The 27,251-nt window shown below is 41.4% G+C and overlaps 1 protein-coding gene across 1 annotated transcript; it reads right to left on the reverse strand.

Moving 5' to 3' along the window:
• Positions 1–18,720: 18,720 nt before the first annotated feature.
• Positions 18,721–26,783, reverse strand: KLF6 (Kruppel like factor 6). The gene is made up of 4 exons (XM_024213086.3): positions 26,333–26,783; positions 22,974–23,547; positions 21,047–21,170; positions 18,721–20,771 (listed from the first exon to the last, which is right to left on the reverse strand). The coding sequence occupies exons 1-4, from the start codon at positions 26,432–26,434 to the stop codon at positions 20,720–20,722; spliced, it is 852 nt and encodes a 283-aa protein (XP_024068854.2). The 5' UTR covers positions 26,435–26,783; the 3' UTR covers positions 18,721–20,719.
• Positions 26,784–27,251: the final 468 nt, after the last annotated feature.

Genomic DNA, 27,251 nt, shown 5'->3' on the forward strand with positions numbered 1-27,251 from the left:
ATCTTCATAGGAGATACTTCTATATTGTTTTTTCCTTATTCCTAGGAACACCCCCTTTTCCCTCTCACCTTCATTTTCAATTATGCAGTCAAGCATCCTCATATTTAGAAGTACTTCATATACACAGAGTTCAACCTTTGAGATTGATCATCTATTGCAACTACACTTCCATGTACATCAATGGAGAAGATATAATTTCCCAGAGCTGAGTTTGTTGATGGCTGGGCTACCATAGCAAAAGCTGAGTCATTTTCAATCAAATGAATCTGCCATCAGGTAAAGAAAAAGTAATACCTGTAGACAAAAAGGAGTGTAATACACATCTTGACTCACCACCCTACTAGTCATCCATTGTCTGAAATCTTGTTCGCAGTTAACTGACTCATTTGACCCATCAATAGAATGAAGATATTGTTTAGAGCCAAGATACCTGGACACCACATGATTATGCATTCAGCATCTTGAGCAACCTTCATGTCCATGAAGGAAGATTTTTGGTTTATTTTGATTTTTAAACCAGTACTTCCATTCCTCTTCATTACAGGCCTAATTTGGTTGTCAGTGGAAGCACTCATTGACCTCAGAAGCAGGCCATGTATATAAAAAATTAAATAAATAAAAATTTTTTTTAAAAAAAAGCTATGGAAATAAATGTACAGTATACATCTAAGGCAAGGATCAGCAACCTTTGGCACGTGGCCCGCCAGGGTAAGCAACCTGGCGGGCCAGGCCGGTTTGTTTACCTGCCGCATCCGCAGATTCAGCCAATCGCGGCTCCCACTGGCCACGGTTCGCCGCTCCAGGCCAATGGGGGCTGCGGGAAGCGGCGCAGGCCAAGGGATGTGCTGGCCGCCTCTTCCCGCCACCACCATTGGCCCGGAGTGACGAACCGCAGCCAGTGGGAGCCGCCATCGGCCGAACCTGCGGACACGGCAGGTAAACAAACTGGCCCGTCCTGTCAAGGTGCTTACCCTGGCAGGCCGCGTGCCAAAGGTTGCCAATCCCTGATCGAAGGCTTCCAGAACTCTGGGCAATCCCACCGTGGCATTTTATGGTCAAAGGTTGGGGTTTTTAAAGTTAGGTGCCCAACTTCCATATGTATTGCAGATGTAACCCACAGTTCAGTACGTTGTGATCACCTGTGTGCCCCATTCACAGCGGCTAGGAGTCTGTTTACTGCGCTTAGCTAGAGAGCTTGATTCTGGACCAAGCTATTTCTATGGCAATGGATGGCAATAGAGAGTACTGTGGTGCACCTCTACCTGACATCACATGCCACTGTGTTTTCAGATGCTTGGTTTTAGGTTTTGGCCATAATTGCAGAAGGCAAATGGCAATTTTAATCTAATGCTTACTTTAGTGTTCAAATACAAAGCCCAAACCCAAACCATGCATCCTTTAACAGCCGTCATCATTCACTGTATTGTAAAAAGAACATTAGGGAAGATATGTGTTTAACGTATTTACCAACAGTTTAGAACTGTGTGTGTTGAAGAAAAGGGTTTGAGACAGGTTGAACTTTGAAAGCTAGCAGCTCCTGCTGTTAAGATCTGATCCTTCCCCACCTGTTCTTAGCTGAGTTAGCATTTCTTGAGAACCACATTCCATTCAGCACAGTGGGACACAGGCAGGCAAATTTTACTTCCTGATAAGGGTTTGATTATGTTTGACATCCTTGGCTTTAAAATATTTGAAGGTAAAAAGGTATATTTGTTGTACCACTTTCTAGAGTGGTGGCCAGTCATTAGGAATCCCTGGTAGTAAGTAGCCTATGACACCAACCATCAGGAAGTTTTGATGCAATACTGATGAGGGTAGAATATCATTGCACCTGAATTCCATTATAATGTAACAGCTTTATAATGGAAATGTAAACACTTAACTCTGACATATTGAAATGTCAAAGTCCTAAGGGAATGTAACTAGGAAAGAATACACTGGGACAAGTTGTTCCTTCCAGTAGAGGGTATCCTAGAAGGGGAACACAGAGTTGCCAGTAAATCACACAATTTATTGGGAGAGACCAAGGGTGAGGCTGCCCTAAGGGGACACACACAAATAAATGGACGGCACCTGCTCAACTCAACCTTTACCTCTCATTCCCACCCCTCCGCAGGGCCGCCTGGGGGGGGGGGCAAGTGGGGCAATTTGCCGCAAGGGTCCCCACGAGAATATAGCATTCTATAGTATTGCAACTTTTTTTTTAATGGAAGGGGCCCCCGATATTGCTTTGCCCCATGCCCCCTGAATCCTCTGGGTGGCCCTGCCCCTCCCGGCTTCTGCAGATACTGTGCTATAACTAGCTGGGTACTCAACAGCTGGCACAGAGGAGACTGGCTAGAATTTAACAACTATAAGACATTAATATACAGCTTAATTTCTATATGGAAGTCAAGCAGGTTTGCAGTTCACGGTCCACGGAAAACAGCTAGTCTCAGGGTCTGATCTTCCCCTCAAACCTCACAGACTCCTTGCGGAGGGGTTTCCACACAGGGATATGGGATGACATTTCCCCATTAGATGCAGGGCTGGCTGAAATTTTTTGACAAATATATATATATTTTAAAAAGGTTTTGTTGAAAACAAATTTTTGAAAAAAATTTTTGACTTAATGTTTGGTTTTAGAAAATGTATACATTATAACAAATGTTGATTGTTTTTAAAAACATTAATTTCACTAGATGGGAAAAATGTCTCTCTCGCTTTTTAAACCTTCCCCATCTGCTCTGGAAAAAGTGGTGAAAAAAAATAAAAAAAAGTTAGTGGAATGAAGTTTAAAAAAGTAAGCAGGAGTAGAGAATTTCTTACATTCTCTAACTTTTACTTAACCACTTTTTCCAGGGCAAAAGGGGAAGGTGAAAAAGAGATGTGAAAAAGTATTTTAAAAGTGTAAGATATTGGGGGGAGGGGAAACTGGAATAAAGGTCCCACCCCCCCATTTTTCATTAGAAATAAAAAAGTACAAATAAGTGAGAGAAAGGATTAAAATATAAAGATTAGAATCCATATTCATGCATTTTGAATATTTGTCAAAAAATGGGAGAATGACAAATTTCAAATACAATTAAAACTGTTTATTCTCTTTCCAAATGTTTCGCCAATCCCACACTTCCTCTCTCCCGCTCCTACAAAATTTTGACATGCTCTACATATATGTATATAGAGGTAGATCTGCCAATGAAGTGTCATTCTGCACCTGTATGTGAAAGAGAGTCTGAGCTGCTGTTCTCAATGAAAAATTCTGCGGTGCAGCATTATGATATGATAGCTTTAAATATCTTGACCATTGCCTTAAACAATTCATATGATAAGACAAGGATTGTGGCTACCCACAGTCCAGAAAAAACACCCATTATCCCAAGTTTTGCACTAAGATCTTTACTGACACTAAATGTGAACAATCGCATGACTTTATTCCCCACCCTCTTAAGCACTCACCATTTGGACTGGCTTCTGAACAGTGATTCAGCTAAGCCGTGCCCAACTTTTCATGCTCATGCCAACGGGAAGTATGAGACAGCAACAGAAACATCATATTCTCCCAAGGCCAAGGAAAAGTATCACTGTTTGGTTTTTTGTTATGGTTTTGCTGACACTTCCATGCTGCCTCCTTAGTGTTGGAATATATTTGTGATAAACAGCTTCAGTGTTTTGTTTTGAAATACTTCAACTTCACGTTGGAATTTCTAATTCTTAAAGGTGAATTTAGTGCTTGTGAAATGGACTAGGTATAGGATCCCTAGAGAATGAAATCTTCTGTCCAGCTTTTCATTTCTTATTCTTGGGAGGCGCTCACATACCATGGTGACAGGCACCTGCATAAAATAGCTAGATATGGTACAGCATGGATAGCGGCATTGCTCATCAATGATGGTGCCCCAATGCGGTTATGGGACTGATGATGAATTGGTCTCATGAGACAGCATGAGGAAGCTTGCAATCAACCAACTGTCTCCACCCCTGACGATTGTGTGTCAGTGCTTGGAGTCTCTGTGAAGTCCATTCCTGTGCACTCTTATGTTGTCAATCCATCTCTTCTTCTGTCTACTTCTTCTTCTCTTCCCCTGTACTGTCCCTTGGAGGATGATCTTGGATAGGCCAAATTATCTTGTTACATGGCTGTACTACTTCAGCTTGTGCTTCTTCACAGTTGTCAGGAGGTCTTCATATGACCCAGTGCATTGGGTGATGATGTTGCGGACCTCTTCATTAGTGACGTGGTCGAAGTAGGAGATGCCCAGAATTTTATGGAAGTATCTCATCTCTACTACCTGTATTTTCCATTCAAGTTCTGCCGTAAGGGTCCATATCTCACACGCAAACAGAAAAATGGAGATGACCAATGTGTGCAGCAGTTTTAGTTCGGATTCCAGGGAGATGTTCTTATTCCTCCAAATTGGCTTTAGCTTTGCCGCTGCTCCTGTTTGCATAGTTCTTGCCTGAATTTCTGCCTTGGATCCTTCATCAGTGATGATTGTCCCCCAATACATGAACTGTTTCACGGTCTCCAGCTCTTGTCCACTGACAGTGATATGTGAGCTGATCCCATCACATTTGTCTGTCATCAGCTTGGTTTTCAGTGCACTGATTTCCATGCCATATTTTGTGGAGGTTTCATCCAATTGTTTCACAAGGTTGGAAAGTTCATCTTCACTGCTTGCCAGGCCATCAATGTCATAAGCGAACCGAAGATTTGAGATTGTGCATATGTGATCTTCTAGGGCATCAGTCATTATGTGCTCCAAGTAGATGTTGAACAGCATGGGTGAAAGAAGGCAGCCTTGCCGGACTCCAACAGTGGTGCGAAACCACTCTCCTATTGTGCCATTGATGAGAACTGCACTGCTGGCCTTGGTATGCAGTTGTTTAATGTTAAGAATAAGCTGACGACCAACATTGTACTTCTTCATGTTTGCCCAGAGAGCTTCGTGCCATACTCTGTCAAACACTTTCTTGGAGTCAAAGACGTGGTAGATGTATGTACTGGTGTTGTAAGTACTTCTCACATAGAACACAAAAGTTGAAAATCTGTTCTGTGGTACTTATTCCAGCACAAAAAAGAGAGCCTGTTCTTCAGCAATGATATTCTCCACTTGCGATCCAAGGCTTCAGTCTGTTCAACAGGAGTTTCAACATCACTTTGCTGGGATGGCTAATTAAACTTATGGTCCGGTAATTTTGACACAATTGCAGGTTACCTTTCTTTGGCAGAGTGATGATTAGTGACTGTGTCCATATGGAGGGTGTGACGGGTTGGATCACAGAAACCCCCTTGGGAGCTGCCACCCGATGTGCCAAGACTACCCCTGCTTCTGTTTTCCCTGCCAGCTCAGGACTCCAGCACCCTGTCTTGCTGAGTCAGACACTCCTGTCTGACTCCAACACAGACCCAGGGTCTGAATCACTTGTCCCAAAACTGCAAGTTTACCCAAAAGCAGCTCACAGGAGTGTGCTTGTCTTTAGCACTCAGATGCCCAACTCCCAATGGGGTCTAAACCCAGATAAATCCGTTTTACCCTGCATAAAGCTTATGCAGGGCAAACTCATAAATTGTTCGCCCTCTATAACACAGATAGAGAGATATGCACAGCTGTTTGCTCCCCCAGGTATTAATACATACTCTGAGTAAATTACTAAATAAAAAGTGATTTTATTAAATACAGACAGTAGGATTTAAGTGGTTCCAAGTAGTAACAGACAGAACAAAGTAAGTCACAAGCAAAATAAAATAAAATGCGCAAATCTATGCCTAATCAAACTAAATACAGATAATCTCACCCTCAGAGATGCTTCAGTAAGTTTTTCTCAGACTGGACACCTTCCAGGCCTGGGCACAATTCTTTCCCCTGGTACAGCTCTTGTTCCAGCTTAGGTGTTAGCTAGGGGCTTCTCCATGATGGCTCCTCTCTCTCTCTGTTCTCTTCCACCCCTTTATATATCTTTTGCATAAGGCGGGAACTCTTTGTCCCTCTGGGTTTTCACCCCCCCTCACTGGAAAAGCACCAGGTTAAAGATGGATTCCAGTTCAGGTGACATGATCACATGTTACTGCAAGACTTCATTACTCACTTGCCAGCACACACATATACAGGAAGACTCACAGGTAAACAGCCATCTGCAGACAATGGGAGTCATCAAGATTCCAAACCATCATTAATGGCCCACACTTTACATAATTACAATAGGCCCTCAGAGTTACATTTTATATTTCTAGTTTTAGATACAAGAGTGGTACATTTATACAAATCAGATGATCATACTCAGTAGATTATGCACTTTGTAATGATACCTTACAAGAGACCTTTTGCACGGAGCATATCCCAGTTGCATTATATTCACTTATTGTCAAATTTTTATAAAACTATCCCAGTTACATTATATTCACTTATATTTTTATAAAACCATATAGACTGCACAACGTCATAGAGGGCCACTTACCAGTCTGCCAGATCTTGGTGATTACATCTATTAATATTTCTCCTCCTAATTTCATCAACTCAGCTGGGATGTTGTCAATACCTGTAGCCTTTCTTAAATGATTTCACAGCTGTCTCCATTTCACGTAGTATTGGAAAGTCATCCTCCTCTGTTGAATCTGGGCTGTCTAAGACTAGGATCTCCATTTGTCTGGTGGTTGTATAGATCAGAGCAGTAGTTTGTCCACCTATTGATGATATCCCTTTCTTCTGTAAGACTGTTCCCTTCTTTGTCTTGAATTGCATTAGCTTTGGTCCATCTTTCCTTCATCAGATCTTTTACAACCTGGAAGGCTCGTTTGATATTTTTATTATTGATACACTTCAATTTTAGAGCATTGTTTTTCAATCCATATCTCCTTGGCCACCTTCATTCCTTTCTTGATCTTTCTGCCAATCACTCTGTATTTATCAGCTCACTCAGTGCTGTTCTTGTCTCTTAAGTCCTCTTCTAATGTCACACACATTTGTAGTATTTCATTTGTGACCCATGGTTTTGTCTTCTTACGATGTTTCCCAAGGATGTCCATTGCTGCCTCATTCATTACAGCATTGAAGTTGTTGGTCATGGTTTCTCTGTCTTCCTCTAGAGCAAGCAGCGGGGCAAATTTTCCACCTATCATTGGTTGGAATGACTCTGCAAAGTTTCGGTCTCTGAGTCTTTCTAAGTCAAACTTGATTCTGGTGACCTTTGGCCTGACGATTTTCCTTAGCAGAAGCCAAAAATTTAGCATCACAAGGTCATGATCACTTCCAATATCAGTACTGGGGAAGCTTCTTGTTTTAGATCTGTTAATCCCAGAACAAAATCGGTTTTGCATCATGATGTAGTTGATCTGGCTGTGATGTAGACCATTAGGTGCATGCCATGTTGATCGTCTGGATGCTTTATGTGCTCCTAATGTGTTTGCAAGAACCAGATTGTTAGAGCTGGAAAACTCCAAAAGTCTCAATCCTCTCTCGTTGATTACCGCATTTCAGAAAGGTCCACAATAATCTTGCCAATCTGCCTGTGCATCAGTACCCACTTTAGCATTCCAATCTCCTTGTACAATCAGGATATCTTTCTTGTGTACCTTATCGATGATGTCTTGGAGCTCATTGTAAAAATCTTCAATTTGCTTATTGTCATAGTCTGTTGTAGGGGTGTAGACTTGTACCACTGTGATATTAAACGGTACTACCTTTAAATGGACAGAAATAAGCCTGCTGTACATTGGGAAGCATCCTAGTACTGAATTCTTGATATCTTTACATATAAGAAATCCTACGCTGTTGACATGTTTGTCCTCTCCACTGTAATAGAGTACATGGCCTTCTTCCATTAGTACCTCTCCAAAGGGATAGCTCAGTGGTTTGAGCATTGGCCTGTTAAATCCAGGGGGCCATTTAGGGATCTGGGGCAAAAATCTGTCTGGAGATTGTTCCTGCTTTGAGCAGGGGGTTGGAGTAGATGACCTCCTGAGGTCCCTTCCAACCCTGATATTCTATGTTTCTATGAAGTTCTTCCATCTGACCTCAGAGATTCCTAGGAGGTGCCAGGTGTATTGTTCCATTTCATACGTGAGTTCTTTCACCCTCCCTATTTGTCTCAATGTCCTTACATTCCATGTGGCTATGGTGATATTATCTCCTCCACAGATCCTCTTTGTTGGGGTTAACAAGTATTATACTTGTCACGTCTGCCCTGGTGGGAGACGGATGGCGCGGTCATTATTAACCCGGGCTGCGATCAATCCAGTATGGACATCGTTGACTTGCTCATTATATGGTGTTTCTTGGGCAAATTTCTAACCTGGCGGAGCTCATCCCTCTCCAGGCAGCCCCCTTTTAGTCCCCTCTTACGACATGCAGGAGGAACAGTGGGACTATTCTGTCCCTGGACCCACATGGGAAATTACAGGGATATAAACACTAGGAATAAAATCCTGCCATCTGGAAGAGCCCACGGAGGAGGAGGAGGTAGTCTACACATTTTGTGCCATGCAGCAGTGCTCCACAACGCTCCATCTAAGTTAGTGCAGGGAGTTGTTTGGGAGGGAAACAGCCTAGGAGAAAGATGAATCCACCAACCTAAACTCCCATGTAGGGGGAGCTGCAGCTGCTAAAGAGGCGAATGCAGCCATAAGGGTGCAGAAGGAGTGACAGGCACTCAATGGTCTGGATGAGGTATGCATCCTGCATGGCGTACCTCTGTGCAAAGCCATATACATGACGTATGAGCAGGGAAAATTTGACTCTGGAATTTAATCACATGCAATTGCCTTTTATTGTCTCATACTCATCCACCTTGAACATAATTACTTAATTAAATCCCAAACTGGGCAGACTAAAATCCCATTTATGACATGATCCTTTTGGAGCATAATAGTTTTAACAAGCCTTAATTTTCTGCTCTGACCTCCTGTCATACTTACTACTGCTAAGGATTAAGTGATAAAAATGTTAGGAGGAACAGTAGGGGTAAAAAAAAAAAAATCAAACAAAGTCAGTTCACAGCAATGCTTATCTAGGCTTTTTGCAGTGAAATAGGCAATGATATTTTTAAGGTAGATGCACAACCATTTTCTTGGATTTGAGGCTAAGAAGAAGCAAGCCCTGTTGTCTTTTTTTGCAGTTTTAAGAATTTTATTTTCCCTTGAAAAAAATATCAGACGTTAAAGGAACATTGTAAATCTCAAAATCATAGGCCAGATCCTCAGTTGCTGTAAATTCACTGAAGTAAATGGAGCTCAGCTGATTTACAACAGCTGAGGATCTGGTCCCATCTGTGTTTATACCTATCTCAGTGTTGCCAACTTGCACAATTTTATAGTGAGACTCATACATTGTAAAGCCAGAAGGAACCATTGTGACCATCTAGTCTGGCCTCCTGTATAACAGGCCATAGGATTTCCTTTGATTCTTTTTTTTTTTTTAAACTAGAGAAGATTTTTTAGGAAATGCTCCAACCTTGACTTAAAAATGTTTAGTGATGGAGAATCCACCAGAACTCGTGGTAAGGTATTCTACTGGTGAGTTACTCTCACTGTTAAAAATTTGTGCCTTATTTCCAGTCTGAATTTGTCTAGCTTCAACTTCCTGCCATTGGATCTTGGTATACCTTTGTCTGTTAGATTGAAGAGCTCTGTTGTCAAACTTCTGCTTCCTGTGTAGGTACTTCTAGACCAGGGGTCGGCAACCTCTGGCACGCGGCTCGCCAAGGTAAGCACCCTGGCGGGCTGGGCCAGTTTACTTACCTGCTGACGTGGCAGGTTCAGCCAATCACGGCCCCCACTGGCCGCAGTTCGCCATCCCAGACCAATAGGGGTGGTGGGAAGCGGCACGGGCGAGAGATGTGCTGGCCGCGGCTTCCCGCCGCCCCATTGGCCTGGGACGGCGAACCGCGGCCAGTGGGGGTCGCGATCGGCCGAACCTGCCGCGTCAGCAGGTAAATAAACTGGCCCGGCCCGCCAGGGTGCTTACCCTGGTGAGCCGCGTGCCAGAGGTTGCCGACCCCTGTTCTAGACTATGATAAAGTCTCTCCTCTTTGTTACGCTTAAGCAGAATGAGTTTTCTGAGTCTTTACTATAAAGCATAATTTTCAATCCTTCCGTGCTTTTGGAACAAATCTAACCTTCTTTCTCCCCCACTACTTTTTGAGCCACCTTATTCTGTCTGTAGTACTACACACTATTATTATGCCTTCAGGAAGTTGTTGGATTTATGCACTGTGGTTGAAATTCACTCATGTGTAGAAGGCAAGCACAAGGCCAGTTAATTGGTGCATAGAGCTTGTGCTTATGCTAGTCTTCTGTATAGGGAGAGAATTTCCCCATGAACCTTGGACAGGGTGAAATATGACCCATAAACATATAGGTAAATGATTATTCAAAATCCCAGTTATAGCAGATCAGGAAGGATTCTCTTGAGGTTAAGGGTCTAGATTAGCACTCGAGATCTGGGTTAAATTCTTGATTGATGTAGGTTCCATGTGTGATCTTGAGAATGTCACTTAGGGCCAGATTTTCTCAAGTGCACAGCCCCAACAATTGGGGTCAGAATTTCCAAAGCGCTCCACATGTCAGGTGCTGAACACTTTTGAAAGTCTGGTCATTATATAGCTGTAGGCATGGGGCCTGAGGTCATTTGAAAATGCAACCCAGTTGTAGGTACTAAATACTAGAAAACTGTGGCCCTTAATTAGTTCCTTTTTCTGAAATAAAAATAATAATACTAATGAATCTTATCTAATTAATTAGAGTATGTGCTCTTTGAGGCAGGAACTGTCTTATGCCCTAGAGCACTATAGACCAGTGACTCACTCCTGGGGCACCTCCTCTTGGCGGAGTGTGGCATAGCAGGCTCTCCTTTTCTAGTGTCCTGTGATGGGGTATACAAACCCCCTACTGGGCCCAGGTAGCCTCACCCCTCTGGGCTTGCTAAGCATGTTCTGACTGGAGGAGCAGGTTAAAAGGAACTCAGAAGCCCAGGCAAAGGGTGGTAGATGGGCTGCCGAGAGAGGAATCCTTCTCCAGAACCTGAGAGAAGGTTGAGCTTGAGTGGGGACCACAGAACAGGTAAGGCTCACAGGCAGTGCCTTTTCCACCCACGATCCCCTTTGAGAACCTACAGGGCCCTGTTCCTTTGGAATCAGTTTTTTGTTGTTGAGAGACAGACTGGGTAGATTATAGGGGTCACACCCCAAACTGAAGGGATATATTGGTAGGAAGTAGCTGAGGGGAATGAACTTAGACTTACTGCAGAAAGGACCCTGCTGGTGTTGCTACCCACAGGACCCTGGGCTGGGAGCTAGTGGAGAGAGAAAGCCTGGTTCCTCTACCACTCCCCTTTAAGGAGTGGTGAGATGGGGTGACCCAGATGCAGGTGGAAAGCAAAAGATTCCTGGCTTAAGGTCAGGAACAGATATCACTACTGCCCTGACAGGGGGGCAAGAGGCCAGAAATTGGGTGTGCTAATCCTTAGGCCTCCTAGCCCTCCAAGGCCCCATCACATGCCCCCTGTTGACAATACCTCCAGTCCTGTGGTGGTCTTCCCCTTGTTGTGATGCCATCCTCCAGCCAGGTCACTTTAAAGTCTCTTCCGTTCTGGGGTATCAACATCCCACATGGCACTGGTCATCAATATGACATCTTCTACTCCTCTGGGGCTCCTCTTCCATCCCACTCTTCTGTCAGAGTAGTGGCCTTAAGGCTTCTCTCTGGAGCCTTTCAACCAAACTCAAAATTAAACACAAGCCACAACAAAGGCAACTTCTGTCCCCTTCATTGGGCAGGAACTTTTAATCCATCCTGCATCCTCTCACAGGTCTCCACTGTTTAGCAGAAGGCTGACAAATAAGAGTTACCGCCCTGTAGTCTGGATCCTCCAATCCTATCTATCCCCCAAAGGCTGTCTGCCTGTTGGGTGGCCTTCTTTCAGGCCCACTCCAGAAGTCTCCTTCATCCCTGCTGCTCTCTCCCATCAGGGCTTTTCCCAGGGTTTAAACTCCTTCCTGAAGCTACTCTTCAGTTGAATGCCTTCCTGGGTTTCTTTCCTGGAAGTCAAGGACATGCCATTTTGCCAGGGCTCACCGCCAGAGTGTGCTTCAACCTCATGGCTTCTTTGTGTCTCTCCAGCCTCCACTCTATTATTCAGAGAGGAACTGTACTCCCCATTCCCTCCATACAGCCCCCTTCCATTTTGGGCTTCCTTTCTATATAGAAACCACTCAGCTCTTCCATAGCTGAGTTTCTTCTTTAATTAGACCTGGCCCATCCTCCAGGTGCAATCAGGTGTGTTAATTGGTCTGTCAGGCCCACTTTAATCCTTTCAGAACCAGGATGTGGTTCATCACAAGTTCCTAGCACAATGCGGCCCCCATCTCAGCTGGGACTTTTATCAACTACTGTAAATTGTTGTTGTTGCTATTAATTATTATGATTTATTATTAATAATGCTAATAATAATAGTAGACGCCTATTTCAAGCCACCATTTATCTTCACTGTCCTCTCCACTCCTTGCAAAAACAAATAAAGGAAAACCTAGAAGACTGGATGATTGCTGTCTGGTAAATAGCTATAATTAACAATATTATTTAACTGTTATGTAGATTCAGAATCAAAACTTTTGCAACTCAATACAATGTGATAATGTGAAATGTAACAAATTAAGAGGTTTGCCTATGCCAGGGCATATACAGGTTTTCAGTACATTTGGTGAGTATGAACTCCAAAGCAGGATGTGGGGGGAATACAGCAGTGGCTTCTCCATGACTCCATGGACTTCCTGAATTATTTTCAGGGTATTTGGTATGCCCAATGTCAATAGACAGTTTGTTTTTGTGCAGGGCTGACCAAACGTGCTTCTCAAAAGCTCAGAGGTGATAAAGAAAAGATGAAGGTTTAGCAAGCAGAGAGCTGAGGGACTAATATTCAGCAATGCTAATTCCAGCTAAATTTATGCTGCATTGAAAGAATCTGCTGTTAAAGAGCAGCCTGGTTTACAAGACATGTGGTAACCAGATTATCTCCATTCAAAAACATTCAGAGAATTTCTCATTAAAAATATTTAAAGTGAAACAAGTCAAATAAATGTACTTGAATATGTGTTTGCATTGCCTAATTTGTGCAGAAAAAATATTGCTTTTTTACTTCCTGTTTTAACTGTATATATGAACCTTTGCTTACGCATTAACAAAATACATCACCTCTCAGTTGCTTTCCTATACCCCCCTCAAACATTAAACATAAACACACACCATCTGTTTCATATCATGATGGCAATTCAAAATGGCTACACTAGTCACCTTGGTATAATAGATCATCTTAAAGCACCTCATTGGTGTTGTTTTATACAGTTATTTTTCATTTGACAAATTATAATACTGTGTTGAAGGAACATGACCAGTCTAAAGCCTTAAGTCCAAATTTTGAATAGTTTTCTTTTTTTTTAATTTTAACTCTTATCTGATGTGGCAATTTTTTTAAGCTATAGGCCACCCTGGTTGCTATGGTATCCTGCATATCTAGCTAATTTCTTCAGTTAATAATTTCTCAGCTAATGACTTGTACAGCGATCAAACTGAGAACATTACAATTGAATATGCATATTGCAATTCTTGCTGTAAATTATGTAGCTGTTGTGTAACTGAAACTACAGTGTGAATCACAAGTTTCCTAACCAAATCCACAATCCAAAATTTGTTTTCAACAAATATTCACACATTTCAATTAAAAATTCATTTTCAAAAGGGCTTATACTAGTAAAATTCAAGTGCTCAAATGCTTGTGGAGCATGGACACAATGGGATTGCGACTGTCATTGAATCAAAACTTGCTTTTGAATTTGAATGACTATTAGCAGAATTTCCCCCCACTACTTGCTTGGCTCTAATAGTAAAGGACCTGATCCAAAGCTAATAACATTTGATGGGAGTCTTTCCATTGACTTCAATGGGCTTTGGTTTCAGATCAAACATATAACCTCAAAGTTTGATCATGCCAAACCTTACTTCTCAGGGTAGTCCCACTGAATCCTGCGCTGATTAAACCTCCTACCATCCATGTGTATGAAGAACCCTCCACCCACATCTTTATTCACTTTCACATCAGTGTTCAGTTGCCTTTGAAGCACCATTGCTATCCAATGAGTGAGTTTTGGCATGGTGTCAGGAGGAAGCTGGTAATGGAGAAGTAGGAGGCTGAGGGACGATAGGGAATACACATTGTCCCACTTCAGTCTTGTAGAGATTCCCCCAAAAAGATATTACAAGTCTAGGCTGTAAAATTTGTCCACTACCTCTCTCCATAGTGTGGACTTCATTTTGAGAAATGTTCTGTGGGTGGCACTTGGCAAGGGAAGCCTGACACTGATCTCCCAATGGAGATTGTGGAGGAGCAGCTAGCACCCTGAGATCGTTCAGATTACCGTGACCTCCCATTGAGGTCCAGAACACAGGATTTCTGGAACTGGCCCCATGACCTGTTCCACAGGATGGGGGAGGGAACACTGGCTCCCTGATGGAGCACTGTTTAATAAACCTTGACATGGAAAACCTTGCGGAGATTTCCTCCCTCAAACCCCCACAGGTAGGATTTTCCATGAAGGGGTTAAAGTAAGGGGGGAGCAGGGGAAAGCACATCATATTCTCCTTTTCTTAAAGCAGAGGGGAAACCCCCTCCCCTCCCTGGCTTGAGTAAACAGAGATCCTCCCAGCTCCCCGTTGGCTTTGAAAACTTCCCCCTTCTGTTCTAATTTACCTTAACCACTGTTACGTGCAAGGGGTGATCGGGCCTCCAACTGGACTGACTACACCTGGTAGTAAGGGAGACTGGTTCCCGACTCTCTTTTATGTGTCTGCATAGCACAATGGACTCATATGGTGCTGTATATATTACAATAAGGATCGTTATGCTGTTTTCTCCTCTTCCCTATTTATAATCTTGATAGTGTTGTTAGTAAGATTTATAAAGGGGCTCTTGCAGTATTTTTTTTTTTCTTCGTGGCTTTTCATGCAATTAAAAAAAAAAGCTAAAATAGTTCAAGGAACAGAAGAGGTCAAAACAAGGATAAAGGCAGCAGCACTATAAACAAGCTCTAACGATAAAGCAATAAAACATGGTTTGCCCTCGACACGCTCTGACAAGCAGAGTAAGCGGCAACGTCATATACAACATGTGCCCAGCCAAAATATTCAATGAGACCAGGTTTTTGAAGAGAGGAAAAAGTAACTTTTTAGCATATGATTTTAAAAAAAAGAGTGCTTTGTTTCATGTTAAATTCAAAGCAATTCTATGCATGTGTGCACACACACAAAACTATACCTAACCATCACTGTTTAGAAGTCCTCATATTGGACGGCAGTTGCTGAGGATACTAACCAAGGTCAACATTCTTCTTTGTATTAAACACTTAAGAATATTTCCCCCCAAAGTCTCTTCCCCTTTCCTCCTGTTCAGTATTTCAAAATCTGGAGTTAAGTAAGTTTGGAGTAGATGGACATGCTGAAATGCACTAACCCCAAAGCTCTCTGCTTTGCTGCTTCCTTGTTTCACAATACTTCTTCCACCAGCCTGCCTTGTCTCAACAAAACTTACTTCTCTAGCACACTTTGTATGAAATAAGGGGGTGGAATCTTAACAGCCTAGAGGGTACAGTATCAAAGCCTTTATTTAGAATGTGCAGTTACAGCAATTCAATTGTTAGTCATAGTAAGACACAGCTCAGAAACCAAACAAACCAAGGGAAAAATAGCAAAAATCTGCAAAACTTGTACTTGATCCTCTGTGCTGAACTCCTATTGAAGTCCCTAGGTAGAGAATCTTCAGGGTCAGGCCCAAGTTTCTTAAAATTGCTTTTATTTTTATACTGCGTACTGGAGAGTTTGGAATTCCATAATCCCTACATGAGCACTGTATTGCAGTAGCACCTAGGAGCCCCAGTTGAGATCAGGACCCCCATTACGATAGGCGCAGTACAAACACAGAGAGACAACCCCAGACCTGAAGATTTTACAATCTAAATAGACAAGACACCAAGGGTGAGAGAAAGGAAGTTGTTAAAAAACAAAAAAGATTAAGTGTTTTGCCCAAGGTAACACTGAAAGTATGGAACAGAGCTAGCTCCCGAAGCTAGCTCTCAAGTCTTAACAATACTTTCTCTCTTTAGGATCATTCACAAAATGTATGGTAAAATGAATCCAGCCTGCATAAAGCCTAAGCAACCAGGATTTGTTTAAGGCACTAAACAGATGGAGTGGGGGTGGAATTCATTATTCCAATACCATCAGCCCCTGCATACTATTTCATAGAATCATAGAATATCAGGGTTGGAAGGGACCTCAGGAGGTCATCTAGTCTAACCCCCTGCTCAAAGCAGGACCAATTCCCAACTAAATCATCCCAGCCAGGGCTTTGTCAAGCTGGGCCTTAAAAACCTCCAAGGAAGGAGATTCCACCACCTCCCTAGGTAAAGCATTCCAGTGCTTCGCCACCCTCCTAGTGAAATAGTGTTTCCTAATATCCAACCTAGACCTCCCCCACTGCAACTTGAGACCATTGCTCCTTGTTCTGTCATCTGCCACCACTGAGAACAGCCGAGCTCCATCCTCTTTGGAACCCCCTCTCAGGTAGTTGAAAGCAGCTATCAAATCCCCCCTCATTCTTCTCTTCTGGAGACTAAACAATCCCAGTTCCCTCAGCCTCTCCTCATAAGTCATGTGCTCCAGACCCCTAATCATTTTTGTTGCCCTCTGCTGGACTCTTTCCAATATTTCCACATCCTTCTTGTAGTGTGGGGCCCAAAACTGGACACAGTACTCCAGATGAGGCCTCACCAATGTCGAATAAAGGGGAACGATCACGTTCCTCGATCTGCTGGCAATGCCCCTACTTATACAGCCCAAAATGTCATTAGCCTTCTTGGCAACAAGAGCACACTGTTGACTCATATCCAGCTTCATATCATTTCAGGCCATACATTGGTCTAGTTGCCATTGGGGTATCTCCTACCTCTTCTCAGGTCTATTTCTAGACCCATTGCTACATAGCCTGTTTGGGACTGGCGTGGGGTCCCGTATGTGTGCCTGGACACCCTAACCTCATCCTTAGCTTATTTTACCCACAATATGCAAATACTATTTCTCCTCAGTATGAGTTTTAGTTCATGTCTAATTTAAAAGTAAGAAACATTCAGTTTGGGCTGCACTCAGAGTCAGTTCCTTCCCACATACCCTTGCAATCTTTCCTGCTTTGTTTTACTCTATGTTTAAGTTTAAATTGGTGAAGTGGAGGTCACATATAGACACACATCAAAATGAACTGTGCATGTATCCAAAGCAACTGTACATGTTTGACATGCTCTAAAGAGCCATTCATTTGAAAGACTGTAGCTCATAGGAAAGATAAAAAGTCTCATTGATTGAAGATCACTGACAGATGAGCCAAACCACCAATACAGCAAATAAACCCATGGGAGAGGGCCAGGAGAAAGGAAAACTTTTTGTTCACTTCCCCTCAGTGAGTTCATCCCATAGATTGTTCCATCTCATCAGGTCACCACTACTCTATCCTACTTTACACAGCAGAGCTTGTATTTTGTGTGTTCACTTAACAAGAATGAAGATGATAGAATACAAGAGAGTTCTATCAACAGTACTGAGGTAAAATGCATACAAGTTCTGCACCCTAAGCCAATTACTCCAATCCTTCAATTCAGAGGGAAGAGGATTAATCAAACGTCGTTTCCCCAAATATAGTTAGAGCATATATTTTTGCTGGACTTGACAAGAAAAGATATGTAATAATTTCTGGTTGTGAGCTGAACAAGGTTCTTCTGCCTGCTTTCTAGTATAGGATGATGTGACTTTAAGGCATAAGTACTCAAGAATAGCTGACCCAAGGGGAAGGGAATAGGTTAATGTAACACAATAAAATAAGTTATGATTATCTTTAGATCAGAGAAAGAGAGAACCAGACGAGTGCTGCTGATAAGAATTTCTTTTTTATGTTATTCCAATAAAAAATACATTCATACAGAAATATAACAATCTTGCAAAAAACAATTTCAAATAAAATCTTGTAAAACAAAACATTTTTACAAAAATCTTACAAAGAGATTCTTTAGATAACAGGGTGCTTCAAAAACAAAAAAAAAGAAATTTCACTAATAGAAACGTTTTTGTCTTAAATTTCAAGCAATATTTTTTCTATTTTTATTTATTCAGCTTGATTGAGGCTCAGTTATCACCTGAACAGAATGTACTTGCTTATTTGGAAAAATTACAGGCATTTGACAGATGGCACAAAGCCCCACCCCATCCAAACAAGTCTGATGGTATTTCACAATTGAGACAAGCCAGTGCAAGTTGTTGTTTTTTTTTTTTTTTTAAACTTTTTTTTACCTTTTTTTTTTTAAAATTTTTTTGGTTAAGCATAGAGCACTGCAAACAAGGATTTTTTTATTTTTTTTTTAAACAGAAACAGTAAATCCATTTTCTGGGATTTTTGTTGTTTTGTTTTTGGAAAAAAAAAAGTGCATTTTCAGGCATTTTAATACAAAAATGAAATGAGAATTTAGGCCTGTGTGTTCCTTAGAAACAGATAATTTGCATATACTTTTCTTTTTTAAACCACTTATCTACATACTCATTTCCTGGAAGATCTGCCAAAATATTAGCATAGTAAGCAAGCCACCTACCCCCCCCAAAGGAAAAAAAAAATTACATGGTTAACTGCATCAGTGGGATGGTGAGCTGGTTTTTTAAAAAGTTTACTACTTTTGGACAAACTATTTCTAATCTAGGAGAAAATAGCCTTATGTCTTCATTTTAGCTGAACTATTTAAAATTAGAATTCAACCCCTACTGTAACTAGCTCACTTTCAGATCCTCCAATAAACTTGAAGGCCTAAATCTGAGTGTATGTCATCTGAACCCAGCTAGCATTCCTTTAGTGTGCTAATATTCAGTCCATGCCATTTTAATGGCCACAGATATGCTATTCCAGACAAGCCAATAACTACAAAACCCAGTCAGCAGTCTGAGAAGGACTCAATGCCAAAAAAGCCTTTAGTAAACTGTTATGCTAAAGGTAAAGCCTCTAAAAATGCTAGATTTTAAATAGCTGTATCTTTCATTTCTTTGCCTCCTTTATGGCCATATTGGGGTGGGGGGAAGGGGAAATCTTCACAGGCTGTTGTATTTTCTAGCTACACGTTCCAATTTTTTCCTTTAAAAATATTTATATATTATCTATATATACACACATACACAGACTGTACACACAAATATACATACACAAGAATTTTTCTGCCCACTTTAAAAAAGTATTATAGTTTCTTTCTGTATTACCAACAGATAGCTAGATATATAGATGTGAAACTTGTGCCATTTAAGCAAATACATCTTTTAATACTTCTGTATCTTTAATATGCTTGAAATGTTACATATTAAGTACAGCTGGGTGTGTATATACACAATTGTTGTGCAAGGTCAATATATAAAAAAAGTCTCAAGGTGGCAGAACTGGTCAGGTATTCAATTGCTGTATGCATTATACTGTAACACAGTCAAATTGTCTAAGTTAAACAAATACTGTACTGACATGAAGGACTTTTCTCTATATTTGTCTTTGTGAAGGAGGACCCTGGAAGTAGCCTTTTTCCCCACCACCACCCCCCATCATACATTTGATACAGTACAATGCCAGGTGAAAAAGGAGCCTTAATAAAGCATGCATCACCCATACCCCTGTATAAGACCCCCTGCAAGAGAAGGTCACTTGCATAAGGCACCATTATTAAGGTCAACAGTGCATTAAACAGCTAGAAAACCAGAAATTAGTCCTCAAGGCATAAATAAGAGAAAAATTAGCTGCATGAGAAAAATCAGTTTCTAACCTATAGTGGTTTTATCCACCCAACCGAAAAAATTATTCAGGTTCCATACATTATGTAACATGAGACCAATTGTATTTTAGCTGCTCTTAACTGGAATCAAAACTGCAGTCCTGATTAAAGAATGGAAAAGCATATAGTTCCCCAGAACCATGCAATAACCTTTGTATTATAATGTAAAGTTATAGTTGTGTTATATTTGTAAATACACAGCTTATACAATGGATTACAAATGAGCTCTGTAGCAAGTAAAACAAGCTACTTGACACATTGCACGTTTAATAGCTGCATCAGACACCTAAAGCTCCTCTCATACAGGAAAGGGGGGCTCCCCCATCTCCACTCTGGCGTCCTGACTTTTTTTTGTCTTTTCCTTCTCTCCATTTTTTCCCTCTAGAAGGTGCAGACAGCCCTCCCCCCACCCCTTGGAAATGATTGGTGGTCGTCCCATCTTGCAGTATATTCCTCACATACAAAACATTCAGACTACTTTTTTCTCTTACAGTTATAAAACAACCAGAAGAAAAAAATGTGCCTCAGCATACAGTCATCAATAGATCCTCAGTAACAAACAGTCACCCAATCATTAACATTCTCAGTGCACATGCTCACGGCAAAGGCTTAGGAGCCACTCAGAAGGTTAGGTACCAGTGTATGAGTCCAGGAAACCCCAAACATCACGCACCACGGTTGCCATGCCGTTTCTTACGTGACTTATTAGCCCTCAAAAGACCTTCAAGAAAGAGAGGTCCTGGAGGCAACTGGGTAGGGTGCAAAATGGCATGCTTTGGCTGGAACACGCATCCCTCCTTTCAAGGCTGTTCAACCTTGAAGCCGCTTAGCCCACAGGATTCACCTCTTGACCCATTCAGAGGTGTCGCTTCATGTGAAGGGCCAGGTGGTCAGACCTGGAAAAACACCTGCAAAAGGAAGGAAAGTTGGGTTTCACATTACTCCATTTTCATTGATGTGCATTACTCAAGCTACATTCCAGGTCATTCATGTAACAGGATGTTTTTAATTGTGAAAATGTCAGGCCCTCAAAAGAGAATGGAATTAATTTTCACTGAAGCATTTTGTTCATCAGTTTCTTTATGAATAAATCTTCTATAACAAAAAATATCACCTAGACCTGCTTCTCACCAAGCATTATAAATAACTTTGTTTAAAAAAAAGCTCAATTTAATTCACATACCTGTCACAGTGACTACATTTAAAAGGCTTGGCACCAGTGTGCTTTCTGAAGTGTCTGGTTAACTCATCACTTCTTGCAAAACGCCATTCACACCCTTCCCATGAACATCTGTAAGGCTTTTCTCCTATAAATAAAGCATATTATAGATTAACCATGACTTCACTCAAAATTAATGAGACAATATTAATTGTTTATATATAAAAAACAAGGATACCCATTTTCAATCAGAACAGTTCAGTGTTTTTGACAATGTAGTTGGCAGAAGCTTGAAGAATCATTAAGATTCCTACTTAGCTGTAACATCGCCATGTTTAAAACAAAAGGTACCCTAATTGAAAGAAGTTAATAAGTACAGATTGAATAAAAAGAAAGCTAGTTAAGGGCCAGATACTATCATCCTTGTTCATCTAGAGTAGTACTTTACTCCACAAGTAGTCCCATTAACTTCATGTCAAGATGAGCCAGGATGGCAGAATCTGGCCCAGGAATGTTTTGATTCACCGATATAATTAGGTTACTGTTTTGCTTCAAAGTCCACTGTCCCACAGATTATCTGCACAAAATGGAACCTTTTCATGCTGACCCAGATATACTAGATGAAGAGCAAGGGAAAATCACAATGACCAGTTTGAATGCTGCTGATTTCAGTTAACATTTGAGGGAAATACTACCAGCAATTCATAGAAATAGTTCCAGTCACAAAACAACCATGGCAATAGTTCTGACACAGTTATGTAGCTAGCAGTTATTTACAATCTTCACTGGAACTTCAGTGGAAATTGCTCTTTCCTCTTTTTTGAAAGTGCCTTGTTTTATTTCACTTCCACACGAGAATGGGAGCATATGAGTCAGCTAAATGACTTCCACAAATGGAAAAAAATTAGGAATGCTGAGCTGGTGAATCAGAGTAAGGTCCTTCCTTTTGAATTCCTCCCTTCTCCATCACCTCATTAAAAACATTTGGCATTTCTGGAGAATAACCCCTTGACTGGCACACTAAGGATGCAGAACATTGCTCCTTTCCTTAAGCAGTGACTGGTGAGCCAACCAGTTGCTCTACACATCTCTAACTCCAGACATCAAGGGCTGTAGAATATTAATGCTAAAAAATAAAAATAACTGTGCCAGCTACTACCACCATAAAAAAATTATGCAGGCCCTGGAATGCCTATCCACTTTACTCTCTTTCATAGCAACCTCATATATTGATTTTTTTAAGTCTACGTTTCAGAGTAATAAAAAACAAAAACAAAAACCCACTATAGCATTTTAAGTGAAACCATGAAATAAGTGATACATACTTCTAAGTCTGGTTTGGTTTTATGTCAGAAGGACTGGTACATTGTTTGGTCTTCTAAGATTTTTGCTTAAACTAGTGCACATAAAAGTATTTTTTAATATTATACAACCAGTGCACATTTGCAGTTATACTTAACAGCCACAGGTCTTGATTGTATTAACTTAATAGCCCTTGGTGTAGAAGAGTCCAGTAACACTTCTTCCTATGAAAGCATCTACCCCACTTCCAGTTATATGAAATCCCTACTTTTGTGAGAAAGTCTCAAATTTACTTTTGTTTTTAAAATTGTCAGCAAAGTAGATCTGTTGTCTAAATTACTTAAGGAGTTTTTCAAAGATTAAATAATTCTGCAACTTCTTCAGCACTATCTAATTAGCAAATGGAAACCATTCATCTGTGACAGAAGACCAGTCTACACCGAAGTATCTTTGTACTCAAGAGGCTTCAACTCAGCTTATGAAGAGAATGCGGAAGTGATGTCTTTCATTCTGGTAAGCCTCTGGTATAACTGAATCATCTTCCCATCCTTGGGCTTTCACCCAGTGATTATGTAATGTTATGACAACACTGCCATCGGGGTATTCCCTACTGTAGTCTCCAACTCCTAATAGACACAAGGTTACTAACCTGTATGAGTGCGCTGATGTGCTTTCAGATGTGAACTTTTGGTGTAAACTTTCCTGCAACCATTGAAGTGACACCTGTGGACACGTCTCCGGCCATCCGGTGAAGAGTCGCCATTGACTGGGGTACCTTTTTCTGCAGTCTTTCCAATGGTACCGGTACGAATTTTACCTGGTGAATGCAATTCACCTGGCATACAATTCCATAGCTGAGAGGAAGTTTCCTTGCTCAATTCAGGAGAAGACGGGGGAGTAGAAGTGACAGATGAACTCAAGTTTCCTGAATTGGCTAAAACATCACTTATAGGATCAGAGGTAAACTTAGTAGTAGGTGAAAGTTCCTCGGAGCTGTCTGAAGACTCGCTGCTTACATCAGAATTCAAACTGTTGGTCTCTAAATTCTGGCTACTAGGACTGTCCTCTTTTGGAATACATGTACTCTTCAGTTCAGATTCCTCCTTTTTCTCACGTGCCAGAATAATTTTGGTCCAGAGATCTTCTTGGCTATCAAATTTAATTTCAGATGCAGATACATAGCAGGGTTCACTTTGAAGATATCGTTCCAGCTCTAAACAGGTCTACAAAAGAAAAAAGAAAAGAAAAAGAAAAACATTTTACAAAATGGTTTTAAAAAAGGAGAGTTGAGCTTTAAATTTCAAACAGCATGCAAGAAAGTAGGGTATTTGAAATTGGTAGGTGCCTTACAAATTAGAGGATATTCCAGCCATAACCAGGTGATTGTTGCAGTAAAAGGAACTGAAGTTTTCAAGAACTGGGCAAGAGTTCAAACACTAAGCTAAAGGTGTAAGTCAGTCAACATTTTCCAAATAGTGGTCTAATGAGTCAGTCAAATTATAATCCCCATCACAAAATTCATATTTTAAGAAGGCTAGTATTGAAATCACTATAAAATGTAGCACATTTTAATCAGGCTTTTTTACACTTTCTAATGGGCTTTTATTAATTTTTTCATTTTGTATCAAGTCATTTTGTATCACTCTCACACAAACACAAGGCTAAAGTGACCGAACTTATCTCTGGGACCAAGCACAGCTACAACACTGCATACAACAGTGTGCTCTGACACGCAGTTAAAAACCCAAGTGCTGTGTCACAAAACAAAGCCACATTCTAGTATGGCTGCAAGTAGCTGACAATCCGTATTCAGGGGACATCAATGGAACTGCAGATAACCACCCATTTCCTGTGTGTGAGAACTCGACCTACTAGTCTTTCAAAGAATGTCAATTCCAAGTGCACTGGCATGCACACCACATAACTTTAGATGCTTCCTATTAGTGGTCCGAATAACATAAGGAACTTCAATAACAGAAGGAGGGGAAAAAGTTCCAGAATAGTAATGTGCTATTGTAAAGGAGAAAGGGAAATTACTCTAAAGTCCTGCTGGGAGTCCCACAATGAACAAGAACTTTATCTACTGGCCAAGAGTGCAACTGTATGAGTCATCTCTATTTCTTTCACGTAATGCCAAAAGAGACTTCCTTTTAAAATTCTGACCATCAGCCAAGAAAGTACTCTGTTCAAATATACATGCAATGGGACATATAATTACCCCACCAAAAAAAAAAAAAAATAAGGGGAGGGGGGCAAGAGAATCTTCCAAGTGATTAAATCTGCAGCCATCAGCATTCTCCTTTTACAATTTCAAACTTTCTAGCCGTTCTGAGGGGAAGAAAGTGGTAGGAAATTTTGTGCCCATGGGTTTTTGTTTTCCACTATAAGTTAGTTATCCGTGTGGAAGTACTACATGGTTGATCTACCCTTATTGACAGTTCCTACTTACTAAGTTTCTGTTCAAAACTGCACTTATTTTATCAAGATTATCCCTCCCAAAACAGTCTTGCAAGCACAGACAATCCAAAAATGCTACATTTTTACCCCTCCAACTCTCCACCTAAGGACGGTTTGTTATGGTCTGGAGGTCCCTCACCAACACCACTCAGCTGAACTGGGTCGCATGTCATTGATAGCGTGGTCAAAAATGGAAGGAAAAGCCACACAATCAATATTTATGTCTTTGCCTATCACTAGACAACAGTTTTGCAGTACACATTTTAAAAAGGCATTAAGACACAGCATAACAAAGTATTGATCCTCCAAGGAAACACAAAAGAGCATTTATTAAAATCTTGTTAAACTAATATTTTTCTGGCTAATTTAAATTTCTCATTATGTAGATTAGCAATGGGGACCAAAATGAAGCGCTCTGTGAGTTTAAATGCGTCTGAAAGCTACTGGGAACCAGTTCTGGCTCTTTGCCAAAATCCCAAATGCTTGAAGGAAACTACTTAGATCAATTTCAATCACGTACTATTGAAGCTGCTTCTTTTGGGGAGGGGGTGGGGAGGGGGGGAGAGGAATTGCATACAATTAGTAGGCATGTGACGGTTGTAACACTTTGGATTTCAACCTTCCTGAAGCGTTTCTTGTCTTTCATACAAACAAGTAGTATTTGATCTGGTAATTCTATTTGTTAAACGCAAACATCACCGCAGGGAGTATAGTAAACAACCCTCTCCCCTCCAATAAAAAGCAAGACAATGCAAAAATGTCAAAGGCAATCTCATCTCAGGCAATCCAATTACTGGGACAGAGGGGGAAAAAAACATGTCCATTAAAGGCAAGAAGCCCCAGTTCTTCCTCCTCCCAAACTAAGACTCGAGGCAATTAGCAAAACAGGATCGCTGTCATATGACTGACAACTCATTGGTTGTGCAAAAAAAAATTTTTTTTTTGGCTAGTCAACAACGAGGGTAGCAGGTAAAGCAAGATTGAGAGCTTCGCGAATCCTCTACATTAGCAACGTCTTCAAAACTAGTAGCCCCCCCATACCAAAACAAACCCCCAAAACACACCATGGGGAGAAAAACAATTCTTGGCAAATAAGGGGGAGGGGGAGTTCAGATGACAAGATCCAGCTGTAGAGTTTGGACCTGATACAGGCATAAAACTTTCGCCAGGGACTGCACTGGATCACGCGAAAGCAAAGCTCAGAAGTTTGGATTTCACGCTGGTCGTTGCTGTTTTTGATGAGCTCAAAAAAAAAAAAAAAAAACCACACAGAAAACGCATTCAAACACATCGGCCCCTGTTTTCTCAACTGACAGTCCCTTTCATAATGGGGAATGCATTAAAAAAGAGAAACTCAGTTGCATTGAGAAATACATTTATTTAAAAACCCCTCAAAATTAAAAAAAAAAAAATCAAAACACCTGCTTCAAAACTTTTGTTAACATCTCCATTGCATTCTCCCCAAATGCCCGGATGACACTTTGGCATTTTTATCCACTCATCCTTTAATGTGGCTTAACAACCAACAACAACAACAACATCCTCGTTTACCTGTTGCCAATATTCCTCCAGAGATGGTAAAGCTGAGAAGTAACCAGTGTCGTGCACAATCTGGAGTTCCTGGAAGATGCTGCACATTGGGAGAACATCCATGTCTAAATTGCAACAACAAAGTCAATTCTGGTTACAAAAATACAGATGCCTCCTCTATGGGCAGAGGAGGTATGTGAGGGGAGGGGGGGGATCTCAATATATAGTCTGTTTCCAAACCCCCCTTTACTCCAGAGAAGAAAAAAATACAAAAAAAATATTAATTCCTTTTGGAGATTGGGAAGGAAAAAAAAAGCAAAGTTTCATGCAAAATGTAATTGCACAGCAATTAACAAAGTCTCCAAACGCTGCCGCTGCTCTACTCTCCTGTGGCTCGCAGAGGACACTTGCTCAGGAGCCTGCACAATATTTGCAAACACTGAGCTGACTGCAAATGTAACCCCCTGCAAAACTTCCCTGTTCTAAGCTCTCCTTGGCCACAGTCACCGCTACAGCCTCCGCCTCCTCGCTCCTCTCCCCCCTCCCTCTCCTCTACTCCCTCCCCCCTCCCCTCGTGATCCTATTACGCCGGCTCGGAGCACTGCCCAATCTCTTCCACCAACTCGTTACACCGCGTTCCAATGATGTCAGATCAGCCCAATCGCCTTGCAGGAGGCATCTCGGCCCCTCCTGGCGTGACCAAGCCTCTCCGTGACGGCTCATGCTATTGGCGCGATTCGAAATTCGCCCAGTCCTGATTGGTGGGCTAGGCGGCAGGCTATTTTTAGCAGGGTATATAAAGCAGAAAGTGCTGGGCTGAAGAGAGAATATCAGGCTGGAGTGTTTTGCTTGTGCTGTTGGGTGGGGGTGGGGAGGATGGTCTAGTGCCGTCGATAGGTGCTAGGGGCGCTGCTGAGCTGCGCAGGCAGAGCCGCCTGCG

The sequence above is a fragment of the Terrapene carolina genome, unplaced genomic scaffold (genome assembly GCF_002925995.2).
Source record: "Terrapene carolina triunguis isolate 2854851 unplaced genomic scaffold, T_m_triunguis-2.0 Scaffold111, whole genome shotgun sequence".
Classification (NCBI taxonomy): Eukaryota; Metazoa; Chordata; order Testudines; family Emydidae; genus Terrapene; species Terrapene triunguis.